This window comes from Dreissena polymorpha, chromosome 2, assembly GCF_020536995.1.
Source record: "Dreissena polymorpha isolate Duluth1 chromosome 2, UMN_Dpol_1.0, whole genome shotgun sequence".
Taxonomy (NCBI): Eukaryota; Metazoa; Mollusca; class Bivalvia; order Myida; family Dreissenidae; genus Dreissena; species Dreissena polymorpha.
The window spans coordinates 39,221,939-39,237,484 of NC_068356.1; the positions used below are offsets into that span (position 1 = coordinate 39,221,939).

The window sequence follows — 15,546 nt, forward strand, 5'->3', positions numbered from 1 at the left end:
TGTTTACAATTCCAGTAAAAAAAACACTTGCTAACATTAATCTTTGGATTAAATTATCAAAATAAAGCAATAGTGAAGTTGAAAAATATGATAAATTAAATTAATATGCGCCACAATGTTTGTATAGGTCTCTGGTTCAAATAAGACGTTTTGCGTTGAAAATCAATGAGTTTTCATGACAACAACAACTTTAACAAACATTACTGCGACGCCGCCGGGATCGATCTACCTCGATTTTTTTTCATGGACGATCATATAAGTCGAGTAAGAGCAAACAAATAATTTGTGTAAGAGTAGTTTATCTTATATAAGATTTATGCAACGGGCATCGCATTGCATACTGGTGCGCATCGAATTACGGAAATGAAGTTTTTGTTTTAATGGGAGATGTCATGTAACGGTGTGATTGAAATTGCCTGATGTTACAAAAGGTGCTTTTAGGACTCATTTCATTTGAAGATATAGATGTGTTTCTTTGCATAATTTGATATGTTGTCTCTGTGTTAAGGTTATGTTGTCTTTGTTATTAGTATTAACTTTTTTTCCAATGTTTTGACCGCCCAATGGACCATTTTCCAAAAAAAAATTGTAAACCAATAAATAAAAAAGTCGTGGCCTTAGGTGACACTTAATGCACTTGCATAAAGCCTAGTTTTTACAAAGTGGCTTATATGATACACAGTACTTAAAATGGGTCTTATGCCATATGCAGCCAGCGTATCACCTGATCAGCCTGCACAATTGCACAGTGGTGTCAGGAGATATTCTGTCTGCTAATGCCACCACAAAACATTGCATTATTTTATAGCGAATATGGTAGCACCTGTCCAGACTCTGCAAATGCTCATTGTGGTCTTGTGCTCTGCTTGTCGAATAAGGCATTAGACCAAATGTGGTATGACCCGCCTCATATATGAGACAAGTTGTGGGAAAACTTTGCTGGATGCATGTGCTCTCTGCAAAGTCTTATCTGGAATAACAATTTCCACCGTTACTGCATTTCTCTTGCTTTCAAATTTTAAGAGTTATTGCCCATTGTTAATTTATGACTTAAATTTGTCCTTGCTATATCTCGCAAACTAAGCAATCATGATGGTCTATGGCAAGCGGTTCAACGCATAATCCCAAGAAACTAGGTTTCTCATGAGAACCTAGGTTCTCAGAATGAGAACCTAGGTTCTAAAAATGAGAACCTAGGTTCTCGCTTGAAGATTGCACATGGCGTCAAGAACCCAAGTTTTCAAATGAGAACCTAGGTTTTCATGAGAACCTAGGTTCTCATTTGAAAACCTAGGTTCTCATTTGAAAACCTAGGTTTTCATGAGAACCTAGGTTCTTAGAATGAGAACCTAGGTTCTCATGAAAAACCTAGTTTCTTGGGATTATGGGTCGAACTGCTTGCCATATCCGTGGTTTTCATTTGGGAACCATAGGTTCTGTGAGAACCTAGGTTTTCAGAGACCTAGGTTTTCATTTGAGAACCTAGGTTCTCATTATGAGAACCAAGGTTCTCATAGAACCTAGGTTCTCATGAGAATCTAGGTTCTTTGAAAACCTAGGTTCTCTGAGAACCTAGGTTCTCTGAAAACCTAGGTTCTCTGAAAACCTAGGTTCTCTGCAAACCTAGGGTCCATGAGAACCTAGGTTATCAGAGAACCTACGTTTTCAGAATTACGCGTCGGACGGCGTAAACTTGCTCGTTTGGAATACGGGACACATATTATTCAGGGGGCAGGATCAATGGGGTTCACATATGATTACACACGGGCTGGACAGAATGAAAATACGCCGTTAAGAACTTTATTTTTGCAGATATCTCAAGTTATTGAAATATGTTTGCAAACTCTTTAGCGCATAAGTTTTTCTTGCAGTGTTGCCGATATCTTACGATTGAATAATACATTATTACACATAATCAATAGAGATAAAACTTGTATTTTATACCATAATGATTGCTTCCTACATGTAGGTCACAGACATACTTAAAATAGAAAAATGTACCGTACAGTCGTTTGAGGCCCGAACAAGGGAACTGAATACACTTCAACACCATTATTTCGAAGTCGTCGGGACCGTTAAAAAAACTTCGGATTAACGATAATTCGAAATAAACATTTGACAGACGACTTCTGAGGATTATGTAATAATAAAACGTTGTGGAACTCGCATGGTTCAGTTAAACGCTACTATTAATAGTTGTTTACTTAAAAAAAGTAAACAAGTCAGATTGCAATAGATTTCTACTTGTAACAAACGAAGGAATAAAACGATTCTTGTTCTTCTTTTTATGTTTTCTCTAAGTACAGAACATGTTATATATAATGAATGTGCGCTAATTATCTGAACATATAAAATATAACGAATAGCACAAATTATCAGACCATATAAAATATAACGAATACCACAAATTGTCATACATGTAAATACAGATGAATACATTTTTTGGAAATGAATTAACGGATTAAAGAACCGTAACAAACGGTAAAAGAAAGTAACAAACGGGGGAATATAACGATTCTTTTTCTTGTTTCTATTTTTCTCTATTTACAGAACATATAAAATAAAACGAATAGCACAAATTATCAGACATACATACATATGAATACATTTTCGGAAATGAATTAACCTTTTTTTTTTAAATAATACGCAATGTCTCTCTGAACACCGGCGTTCGCGCAGACGACAAAGGTGTAATTATCGGCTTTTGACGCGCCACGACAAAGGTGTGAAATTACGCTCAGTATTTTGCAGTTTTGACTTCGGATTAAAGAATGATAATTAGGTGCGAATTATAGTGTTGGGACCGACAGAATCACTTCGAACTAACGATTTCTTCGGTTTAACGAAGTTCGGATTAACAATGAAATTTTACGTTAAACAAAGAAGAACCAAAATCGGGACCGGAAAAATACTTCGAAATAACGGTGACTTCGGATTATCGGTGTTCGAAATAACGGTGTTGAAGTGTATTTGAAACTCATTTAATACTGTAACAATGTATTATGTAACGATTGATCTGAATGTTTAGTCTCAAAATAATATTTACAATTAAAGATGTATTTCATGAACAGTTCAATTTTTTATTAACGTGCTCAGACCAATGTCGACCGATAACTTTACTTATTTCATTCCTCAAGAACACCCATGCACGGAAACATGAACAAGAGGCGGTCACCGACGGCTAATGCCTGTTGTTACAAATATTCAACAGATAAGTTTTGTAGAATATTACTGAGCATTGTCAGAACATTGTTTAGAAAATGCTCTTGGGGAGTAACATTCATGGTTTCACGCCTATTTCTATTCCTTTTACACATATGCCGCCAACGTGTACCAAGCAATGGGAGACAACTGGAGGTTAATTATGGCAAGCGGTTCGACGCATAATCCCAAGAAACTAGGTTTCTCATGAGAACCTAGGTTCTTATGAGAACCTAGGTTCTCATAGGTTCTCATGAGAACCAAGGTTTATGAAATCCCAAGAAACTAGGTTTCTCATGAGAACCTAGGTTCTCATTTGAAAACCTAGGTTCTCATTTGAAAACCTTGGTTTACGCTTGAGAACCTAGGTTCTCATGAGAAACTAGGCTTTTCATGAGAACCTAGGTTCTCATAGACACATAGAACTTAGGTTCTCATGAAAACCTAGGTTCTCATTCTGAGAACTTAAGTTCTCGTTTGGTATCCTAGGTTTTCACAAGAACCTAGGTTCTCATTTGAAAACTGAGGTTCTCATGAGAACCTAGGTTCTCATTTGAAAACCAAGGTTCTCATGAGAACCTAGGTTCTCATGAGAACCTAGGTTCTCATTCTGAGAACCTAGGATCTCGTTCTAAGAACCTAGGTTCTCGTTCTAAGAACCTAGGTTCTCATGAGAAACCTAGTTTCTTGGGATTATGCGTCGAACCGGTTGCCATAATGGTCCTTGTGGGTTGTTTTAGGCAAAAAATTAAACAAACCAAAATAGCTTCTCTCTGTTTGTTAAAAAATGATGGCACATAATGTGTTGATTTATATCTGGTATTTAAAACATTTGGGTGTTCAGTTGTCCAAGAATCAGGCTGCTGTATGAACAGTCTATTGATAGTGATATAATTATGTTCTCGGCAGACATACTGCCACTATCTACCTCACCATCTATCTGAATGTGTTTGTAACATAGAATACTAGGGTATCAGTGATATCTACAATAAATACTGCCACTGCAAACCCAGACAGTGATTCACATATCAATGTAACATCATCTGCCCTTACATATATTTTTATTTTATGTTTCTTCTTTTCTTTGTTGTTGTTACAGCAATTGCCAAACTAACACAAATATTAAATAAACAACATGAAGTCGTCATAATTGAATTTTGGTGATTAACCAGCTTGAAATGTCATTAAAATCATTTTCCTTGATCTGTGATGCAAATCTGAGCTGAAGTTTTAAACAATAAATCTTTAAAATTTCATTGGTTTATTAAACCAGAATTATTTTGTATGTGGTTGTTTATTAAAAATTAATAAAAAGATGAATGTATTTTGTGGTAGTGTTTATAAGATTCTCTGTGGTTGGTATATTTGTGCACAAATGATTGCATCATGCACATCTGCACAAATAACTTGGTACACATGTTCAGTGATTTGTTTACTCTCGCCAATATGTTGTTGCCAGGTTTTGAATCTGCTCTAGGAAAACAGGGGTTTAACATTCTATAACATAATTATCATTACTATAGGCTTTAAGGTAGCGCACCTCTTATGATTTCCCGCGATTTCTTCGAAGGTTGAAGAGCCTACTATTAGGTGCCGTAGCCTAGTGGTTAAGGCGATAAACTAGAAATCTTTTGGGATATTCCCGCGCAGGTTCGAATCCTGCCGACGACGTGTACTTTTTTGCGACGCGTTTTATTTATTTTCTAACCTAATTTGATTTAATATGGCATATAAGCTATATTTATTATTAAATATGTTGCAATTTTTATGCACATTCTTCAATTATTAAAATTAAAACAACGTTATGGCGAAATTGGGTGATTTACTGTTGAAAATACGAACCATGCATGTTGCATTTTTATTTTTATTTCAAAAAGTAAACGGTAAATCTGTCTATTTCTTGGTATTTTTGCTGTACATAGTGTTTCTATAAAAACTAAGTTTAAAATATGACTTAAATGATACTATTTTGAATTTTATGACACTTTGTTTTTAACCGACCCAATTTTTACTTGGCTGAAATCACTTACATTTCATGGCGCTCTTCCATAGATAAAAATTTGTAAAAAATAAATGTCTGTAAAAGAATACATATTTCATCTTGATAAACTTTAAACACCTTTACAGCATCTGTACACACCAACTGCATGCCCATATTTGGAAATTTGAATGAATTATGGAACTTTTATATACCCCAGGGGTGAAAATAAACTGGACAAAAGCCGAGCGTGGGGGTGGTTTTGAAAAAATCGGTATATTTTTTTTAAAAGCATGGAAAGCCTACCTACAAATTTGCAGTGGTTCAAATTTAGTTCAGTGAAATGATGCTGATTAAGAAAATAATTACTTAGATTATATTTGGATATGTGCCCATTAGAGGTGCGCTACCTTAAAACAATGATACATGTACATCTCTGAAACTAGGACATTGAGTATTCTTATATTTGGCAAGTTACATTTTATTTGGTTTTTACTTAAGTTTCATCAAATCATGACCCTGGGGTTATAACTAGCCACACAATTGGGATTTAAATTTTATACACGATTATGAAGCAAGAAATCTTTTTCTCTGCATTGTTTGGGGGGGATGTTGGTCACTACTTAGTCTTTTACACTGATGCTTTAAGATCTTTTGCATGTCATTATTCCTTCTTGGTGCAAAGGTGCAAGTTTAGAAGGTACCATGTTACATTGAAATTAGAAGGCACATGGTACCATGTTACATTGAAATTAGAAGGCACATGGTACCATGTTACATTGAAATTAGAAGGCACATGGTACCATGTTACATTGAAATTAGAAGGCACATGGTACCATGTTACATTGAAATTAGAAGGCACATGGTACCATGTTACATTGAAATTAGAAGGCACATGGTACCTTGTAACATTGAAATTAGAAGGCACATGGTACCATGTTACATTGAAATTAGAAGGCACATGGTACCATGTTACATTGAAATTAGAAGGCACATGGTACCATGTAACATTGAAATTAGAAGGCACATGGTACCATGTTACATTGAAATTAGAAGGCACATGGTACCATGTTACATTGAAATTAGAAGGCACATGGTACCATGTTACATTGAAATTAGAAGGCACATGATACCATGTTACATTGAAATTAGAAGGCACATGGTACCATGTTACATTGAAATTAGAAGGCACATGGTACCATGTTACATTGAAATTAGAAGGCACATGGTACCATGTTACATTGAAATTAGAAGGCACATGGTACCATGTAACATTGAAATTAGAAGGCACATGGTACCATGTTACATTAAAATTAGAAGGCACATGGTACCATGTTACATTGAAATTAGAAGGCACATGGTACCATGTTACATTGAAATTAGAAGGCACATGGTACCATGTTACATTGAAATTAGAAGGCACATGGTACCATGTTACATTGAAATTAGAAGGCACATGGTACCATGTTACATTGAAATTAGAAGGCACATGGTACCATGCTACATTGAAATGAGAAAGCACATGGTACCATGTTACATTGAAATTAGAAGGCACATGGTACCATGTTACATTGAAATTAGAAGGCACATGGAACCTTTGGTGTAAATGAAAAAAATTTTTTAGTTAAAGTATATAACTTACAATAGTATGAAATGTATTCACTGAAAAATAAATGACTACAGTGATATAAATGACCTAAAAATGAAATCATTCAGGATCTGTGTAAATAAATTATTATCTTCTTTCATTAAAATTGCCAGTGAAATAAATTTTCTTACATGTATAATGAAATGTACTAAAGTTAAAAAAATAGAATGAAAATTGATAGTTTATCTGAAAACATAATGCTCATGGGAAGCCATAAGGATACCCTGATGTTTTCAGTCAATGTGTGCTAAATGCGTGCGTTAACCTTTTCTTCATAAGACTTCTCCTCCTGAAACCCTTTAATAAAACTTCACAGAATGATTTTTATTAGCTTGGCTGTTTTTGGAGAAAACTCGAGGTATTGTCGTAGCCAGCTCGTTGTGTTGTGTTGTGTCTGTCGTCGTGTCCGCCGTCCGTGTCGTGCTAAAACCTTAACATTTTGTCAAGGTTTTGAACATTGGCTCTAAAATCAAAGTGCTTCAACCTACAAAACTGCACCCGTAGCAGGGAGTGGCACCCGTTATGTGGTGCTCTTGTTTGCTTTCTTTCAAAGATGTTCAAATAGTTATGGTTCATTGCATATGTAGGTCATCAGAGCTTAAACAAGAAAACCTAAAAAATCTTCTTTGCAACAACCAAAAGGGTCTGGGGTTTATATTTTTTGTGTAACATTTTCAATTTATTTCCCTACTAAATTTGTAAAAAATAATTCCTCTCAAATGGTAACGCCCTAGAGGTCACATTACTATGCCCCCCTTGGGAGAAGAGGAGGTATATTGTTTTGCTGGATGTCGGTAGGTCGATCGATCGGTGTAGATAGACCAGCTCGTTTCTGATCAATAACTTGTGAATGGATTGACCAATAGGCTGGATAATTCCCATGTGCATTGGCCTTTGTCAATAGATGACCCTTCTTAAAATTGGGGTCACTAGGTCAAAGGTCAAGGTCACTGCCACACTTAGAGTGAAAATTGTTTCGGATATCATAATGTGTGAACATAGGGACTGATTGGCTTTTAACTCCCCATGTGACTTGGAGTTGAACAATAGATGACCCCTATTGGAATTGGGGTCACTAGGTCAAAGGTTAAGGGCAATGTCACAATAAGTGTGGAAATTGTTTCTGATCAATAGCTCATCAATGAATTGACTGATTTGCTTGATAATTCACATCTGGATTGGCCTTGGACAGTAGATGATTATCAGTGATTATCTACTAAATCAGCATCATCAATTTTCTGGAAAGAGAATCCATTATTGTTCACATTTTCATCCAACAACGATTAATCGATTTTATTTGATCATCTTGGCATCACTAGTTATAATACTATAATATTCTCAACCCATTTACTAAAACAATAATTGAACAGAAGTGTATAATTCTGTGTCAACTAAAAACTAAATTAAGTGGCTTTTAGTCACACTTATATAATAAGATTAACTCTTATGGTCAGTTTTGTTGCAGAAAATTCTGTGTCAAGTCCCTGTTTTGGGTGTGTGTGGGTGGTGGGGGGCATCTGTCTCCGACCGGGAAGCTCTTGTTTATATAGGCTCTTAACATCAAAATCTTGTCTAAATCAACAAGGCCCAGAGGTTGAGTATTTGTGTTCGATTCAAATACCTGTGCTCAAAATTTCCCTGGTTCAGGAATTTACTTGTTTTCCTTGCAAGGCACACAGGTTAATCATTTTGCATGAAGCATGCCATGGTGGTCCTCTACTAAGAGCTCTCAAATCATGACCCTGAGTTCATAGTTGGCCTTTCCCAGTTATTTCATGTTTCCCTTATATGTATATAGTGGAAAATTGTAAAATCTTCTCTTTTGAAACTAGACCTTGAGGGTTGGTATTCGCATGTAACAATGACGGTTGTTCTCTACCAAGTTTTTTTGCAATTTATGCCCCTGGGATGAAAACTGTCCCCTCTTTCTGGATAACTTGTTTCCCAACAGTTTAGTTTCTTCAGGTTTCAGGTGAGCAACCTAGGACCTTTGGTCCTCTTATTACTTTATAAAATTTGTTGTATAAAATTTTCCAGAAATAAACCATAATAACATTATTCTTCTATTCATCTTTCATCTATGTTTGTAAGATTGTCAGTATACTCCCATGAATTGCTGTTTTCATTTTCCTTCTCCCTCCATATATTGCTGTTTTCATTTTCCTTCTCCCTCCATATATTGCTGTTTTCATTTTCCTTCTCCCTCCATATATTGCTGTTTTCATTTTCCTTCTCCCTCCATATATTGCTGTTTTCATTTTCCTTCTCCCTCCATATATTGCTGTTTTCATTTTCCTTCTCCCTCCATATATTGCTGTTTTCATTTTCCTTCTCCCTCCATATATTGCTGTTTTCATTTTCCTTCTCCCTCCATATATTGCTGTTTTCATTTTCCTTCTCCCTCCATATATTGCTGTTTTCATTTCCTTCTCCCTCCATATATTGCTGTTTTCATTTTCCTTCTCCCTCCATATATTGCTGTTTTCATTTTCCTTCTCCCTCCATATATTGCTGTTTTCATTTTCCTTCTCCCTCCATATATTGCTGTTTTCATTTTCCTTCTCCCTCCATATATTGCTGTTTTCATTTTCCTTCTCCCTCCATATATTGCTGTTTTCATTTTCCTTCTCCCTCCATATATTTTGATAAAAGTTCTTGAGATTAGTTTTTCGCTGGGAATTTGGGAAATTGTCTGACATGGTTTGGCAAAGTTCAGCTGTAAATCTTTGTTATTAGATCGTCAGAAAAGACAGTTGCTGACTTTGATCTTAAGGCGATGGGTAAATAGACATTAAATGGGTTATATGTGCGATGACTTGAACATGGCATTTGCTCTTTATTATCCATTAATTTTATTAGCAAAGATGATTGCTGTTACTAATCAGTCTTGATTGATGTGTAAACTGAGTTAGAATAGGTTCTTGGAGTTGTATGGTTAAGCCAAATAAACATTTAATGGACCCTTTCACAGATTTTGGCATATATTGAAGTTTGTCATTAAATGCTTTAAATTTATAAATGTAAACATTTGAACTAAAAAGCTCGAGTAAAAACCAAGAATAAAATTTAAGAAAGAAAAAAAGTAATCCTTAACTGGACTTGAACCACTGACCCCAGGAGTAAAAGTCTAGCACTCAAACCACTCAGCCATCCGTGCTCATTTGGTGAGAGGTTTATTCTATACTTTATATAAGCAGTCGCAAAATATAACCATAACAACAAAACTCTCCAAATTATTCAATTGTTTCATGTTTGTAACGTTTTATAACTTTCAGGTTTTAAAACTGTGAAAAGATGCATAAAATGGATATTTTGGAGCATAGTTAATGTTCAGTATTACTTTTACCTAACAAATATCATAATAACAATGAAAGATTGCAAATCTGAAACACTATTTTTTTCAATTTTGTCAATTTACCAAAACATGAAAGGGTCCCTTTTATTTGGGAGATACATATGTATTGTAAAAACTCAGTTATTCATTAAAAAAATGTTTAATTAAACTTTAATTGATTTAAGCTCACATATAACTGTCTATAAATAAGAGCACACCATGATTTGATGTTTGATCATGTCACTGAATGATCATGGGTGGTGGTATTTTTATGGAAGGCCTGGTGACCTGAATCCAGCATATTTTCATAAACTTACTTCCATCAGAATACAAATATTAGGTGTGCTAGCATCCATTTGACTTTATTCAAAGTAAGTAAGAAATGTTTCAGTATTGCTAAGATACAAAGTTTTATTCTGGAAAAACTAGGCTTAATGCATGTGCGTTTAGCGTTGTCCCATATAAGCCTGTTCAGTCCGCACAGGCTTATTAGAGACAAAACATTTTACTGATTTTGGCTAAAAAGACACTTCCTTTTAAGGAGAAATTCCATAAAAGCGAAACATTTCATCCCTGATATGCCTGTGCAGACTGCACTGGCTAATCTTGAAGGACTTTTTTTTGCACATGCATTAAGTCCCAGTTTCCCAGATTGAGACTCAAGACGCTTACTTTCTCTTTGAGAGTTATCAAAGAACTGACAGATGCTTGGTGTGCTCCCAGCCAATGAGAGCTAGTAGACTGGCGGATGCTTGGTATGCTCCCAGCCAATGAGAGCTAGTAGACTGGCGGATGCTTGGTGTGCTCCCAGCCAATTAGAGCTAGTAGACTGGCAGATGCTTGGTATGCTTCCAGCCAATGAGAGCTAGTAGACTGGCAGATGCTTGGTGTGCTCCCAGCCAATGAGAGCTAGTAGACTGGCAGATGCTTGGTGTGCTTCCAGCCAATGAGAGCTAATAGACTGGCAGATGCTTGGTGTGCTTCCAGCCAATGAGAGCTAGTAGACTGGCGGATGCTTGTTGTGCTCCCAGCCAATGAGAGCTAGTAGACTGGCAGATGCTTGGTATGCTTCCAGCCAATGAGAGCTAGTAGACTGGCAGATGCTTGGTATGCTTTCAGCTAATGAGAGCTAGTAGACTGGCAGATGCTTGGTATGCTTCCAGCCAATGAGAGCTAGTAGACTGGCAGATGCTTGGTGTGCTTCCAGCCAATGAGAGCTAGTAGACTGGCAGATGCTTGGTATGCTTCCAGCCAATGAGAGCTAGTAGACTGGCAGATGCTTGGTATGCTTCCAGCCAATGAGAGCTAGTAGACTGGCAGATACTTGGTATGCTCCCAGCCAATGAGAGCTAGTAGACTGGCAGATGCTTGGTGTGCTCCCAGCCAATGAGAGCTAGTAGACTGGCGGATGCTTGGTGTACTCCCAGCCAATGAGAGCTAGTAGACTGGCGGATGGTTGGTGTGCTCCCAGCCAATGAGAGCTAGTAGACTGGCAGATGCTTGGTGTGCTCCCAGCCAATGAGAGCTAGTAGACTGGCGGATGCTTGGTATGCTTCCAGCCAATGAGAGCTAGTAGACTGGCGGATGCTTGTTGTGCTCCCAGCCAATGAGAGCTAGTAGACTGGCGGATGCTTGGTATGCTCCCAGCCAATGAGAGCTAGTAGACTGGCAGATGCTTGGTGTACTCCCAGCCAATGAGAGCTAGTAGACTGGCGGATGCTTGGTGTACTCCCAGCCAATGAGAGCTAGTAGACTGGCAGATGCTTGGTGTACTCCCAGCCAATGAGAGCTAGTAGACTGGCAGATTCTTGGTGTACTCCCAGCCAATGAGAGCTAGTAGACTGGCAGATGCTTGGTGTGCTCCCAGCCAATGAGAGCTAGTAGACTTGCAGATGCTTGGTATGCTTCCAGCCAATGAGAGCTAGTAGACTGGCAGATGCTTGGTGTACTCCCAGCCAATGAGAGCTAGTAGACTGGCAGATGCTTGGTATGCTCCCAGCCAATGAGAGCTAGTAGACTGGCAGATGCTTGGTATGCTCCCAGCCAATGAGAGCTAGTAGACTGGCAGATGCTTGTTGTGCTCCCAGCCAATGAGAGCTAGTAGACTGGCAGATGCTTGGTGTGCTCCCAGCTAATGAGAGCTAGTAGACTGGCCGATGCTTGGTGTGCTCCCAGCCAATGAGAGCTAGTAGACTGACAGATGCTTGGTGTGCTCCCAGCCAATGAGAGCTAGTAGAGTGGCAGATGTTTGGTGTGCTCCCAGCCAATGAGAGCTAGTAGACTTTCACATGTCCTTACAGGGTTGTCAGGGAGGTTACCCCTTAACTGGATTTTTGCTAAAAAGAGACTTCCAAAAAACAAAAAATACCATACAAGCTAAAATAGTTGGCCTTGTTAAGCCTGCGCAGACTACACAGGCTAATCTAGTACAACACTATGCATATGCATTAAGCCCAGTTTTCCCAGAACGGGCCACAAATGTTTCTGTACAGCTTAGATAGGCTACATTTCTCTTTGACAGTTGTCCGAGAACTGGCAGTTGCTTGGGGTGCCTCCAGCCAATGAGAGCAGACTTTCCCAGACATCTATGCTAGGTGATGAGGAGGAGGTAGGTTACACCGCAACAATATTTGAGGACAAGGAGTAGCTCATATTTTGTTGCAACATTTTATTGAATCTTGACATTATGGCATATGTAGCAAGCATTGTTTTTGTCCCCTACCGGTGAAACCGGAGGGGACTTATGGTTTGCGCTCTGTGTGCCCATCAGTCAGTCAGTCAGTCTGTCACACTTTTCTGGATCCTGCGATAACTTTAAAAGTTCTTCATATTTTTTAATGAAACTTGAAACTTGGATACATGGCAATATGGAGATTATGCACGTCATTTCATTTTTTTCTTATGTCAAAAATTCTGGTTGCTATGGCAACAAATAAAATAACACAAACTGACAATGGTGGAGTTTCACCGGTAGGGGACCATATTGCTTGAAAATAGTCTTGTTAAATTATGCGCTGTAGTGACGTTCCATTTAAGGTTGGAATAATGGTAGCTATGGTTGGCTTTGCTTACTTCTTCAAACCCCAAAGTTTTCTAAATGTGGTTAAATGCAGTAATTGTCAAACAATACAAAAAACATAACATATGTTAACAAGAAGTGGTGAATAACGGCGAACCATAATATATCAATCTGAAAATTAGAAATATGTCTCAATCGAGCCTGGTATTTTGCAAGCAAGTAAATGCCCGGATGTTAATGTTATTTCTGATTGGCTAGACCTTTATTTATGCTCTTGTTTTAATTAGCGTTAATATTACATCATTACTATTTATGAGACTGAATGACCTTTTCATTGGGAAGCTAAGGGAAAGTTATATCTTTGGTTTTCTTTTTTATGCCCCCGGATTGAATGATCGTGTTGTTTTTGGCCTGTCATTGTATGTGTCTGTCTGTCATTGTATGTCTGTCATTGTTTGTGTGTGTCTGTCCCAAAACTTTAACCTCGGTCATAACTTTTGCAATATTGATGATAGCAACTTGATATTTGGCATGCATGTGTATCTCATGGAGCTGCACATTTTGTTTGGTGAAAGGTCAAGGTCATCCTTCAAGGTCAAAGGTCAAATATACGGCTTCAAAGCGGCGCAGAAGGGGCCATTGTGTTTCACAAACACAGCTCTTGTTTGTTACTATTCATTATACTGTTACAATCGCTTCATTTTCATTTAATCAGAAAGGAACAATTCGTTGTTGTTGGTGTGTTGTTGTTGTTGTTATATTTACCGACTTCGTTACTTACGCAAAATATTACATGCATGCTATATTTATGAGTACACGTTCTGCAATTTTTAATCCTTTATCAAATTATTAAAACAATTTCAAGTAATATGCAAAATAATTTGCAGAATAATATCAAAATACTGTCTTTTTCGATTTGTGGTTATTTAGTCCACAGGCAAGCCAATGGACAAAAACTTGCTTACACAAACGTGCTCTACTTTAAATCCTGAATTACACAAGGTACTAAATTAAGCAATAATTGCCTAATGGAGGACCAATATCCCAAAACATGATTTTATTTTGAAGTTGCAAAGATAATATGAAATGTTATGCTTGCAAATTTTTAAGACGTACAAAACTGCAAATTAATTTATATTTGATAGCTTAAGCTTGTGCAAATAAGTACCCATTTATTTTATTCTATCAATTTGTGTTAATTACGTGTTAAAACATCGGATTTGAAAAACAATATTTAAATTTAAAGAACTGAGAACTTTTTCAAAAAAGTAAAAATGTGCAACATTCTCTTGAATTCTTTTGTTACTTCAAAGTGTAAGATTATTTGACAGGATTGAAAAACCTTTAGTTACTAACACATGGTTTTAGGTTGTTGGTACTCTTCAGCTCTTGGTCCTCGACCAGTTCTTTTATACGGTTACGTAAATTTAGCTAGCAGTCAAGAAAATCTTTTAAATGAATTTGGATATGAACAAGAGAATACATTTGATATTTCACTAGCTCGTACAAATTTGCTCATTGTTATTGCTAAAAGTGTAGCGATCCTTCAAAGAAATCATATTAAACTTAAACAAACCCTTGATGTTTCCTATTGTTTCATGACTGAAGTCCTTAACCTGCTATTTTCAGCCAATTGGAAGTTGATTGAATACTACATTACTATACTGAACAACTTTTTTTAAAGAAGTGATGCTATTAAACTGACATTTTTCTCAGACACTTCTATTGTTCAGTAGCATGCAAGCCTTCCTGTCACATATAGCACAATATAACATGGAAATGTTTGAAAGTTAGAAAGACTTGTCAGGATTATTGTTCTTTATTTGGAGCCATTATGGCTCGTGTAATATGGAGATAATGAAAGATAAAGTGGAATTTCTCAGACAAAATACAATTACAGTTTATGGAATGAAAACATTATGTCTGCCAAAAGATGTATGATGATGAAATATCAGTATATTTTTTATAAGAATGAGTAAGTCTGACAAATGATAGTTTGGTGTATTATAATTGATGCATGTGTCCCATGCAGGTGAGTTTTCATCAGGGATACACTAAGGCTATATAGATGAAGTTTTGCAAACATTTTATAATATAAGGAAGCAAAATCTTCATGATATTGTATTAATCCACTCTGATGGAAAAGTGTATATAAAGAATTTATAATATTTGTAGCTTGCCTGCATGTGATAGGCAATCTTCACTTATATAGTAAAAAAATTAAACAACTTCTCTGAAACTACATGGATGCAGGGTTTAAATGTTGGTGTCCCAAAGTTGGTCACACCCGTAAGGTCAAACAATTTATATAGATGTGTAAAGTAAACATTTGTTTAAATCTTCTTCTCCAAAACTGCAAGGGTCCG

The 15,546-nt window shown here is 36.8% G+C and overlaps 1 protein-coding gene across 2 annotated transcripts in view; it reads left to right on the forward strand.

The window, feature by feature from the left end:
• Window positions 1-15,546, forward strand: part of LOC127866673 (E3 ubiquitin-protein ligase TRAF7-like) — a 138,038-nt gene that overhangs the window by 58,193 nt on the left and 64,299 nt on the right. For both annotated transcript variants that reach the window (XM_052407412.1, XM_052407411.1), the window contains exon 4: window positions 12,683-12,769. In XM_052407412.1, the coding sequence (XP_052263372.1) occupies window positions 12,683-12,769 (87 nt within the window). The remainder of the gene's footprint in view (window positions 1-12,682; window positions 12,770-15,546) is intronic.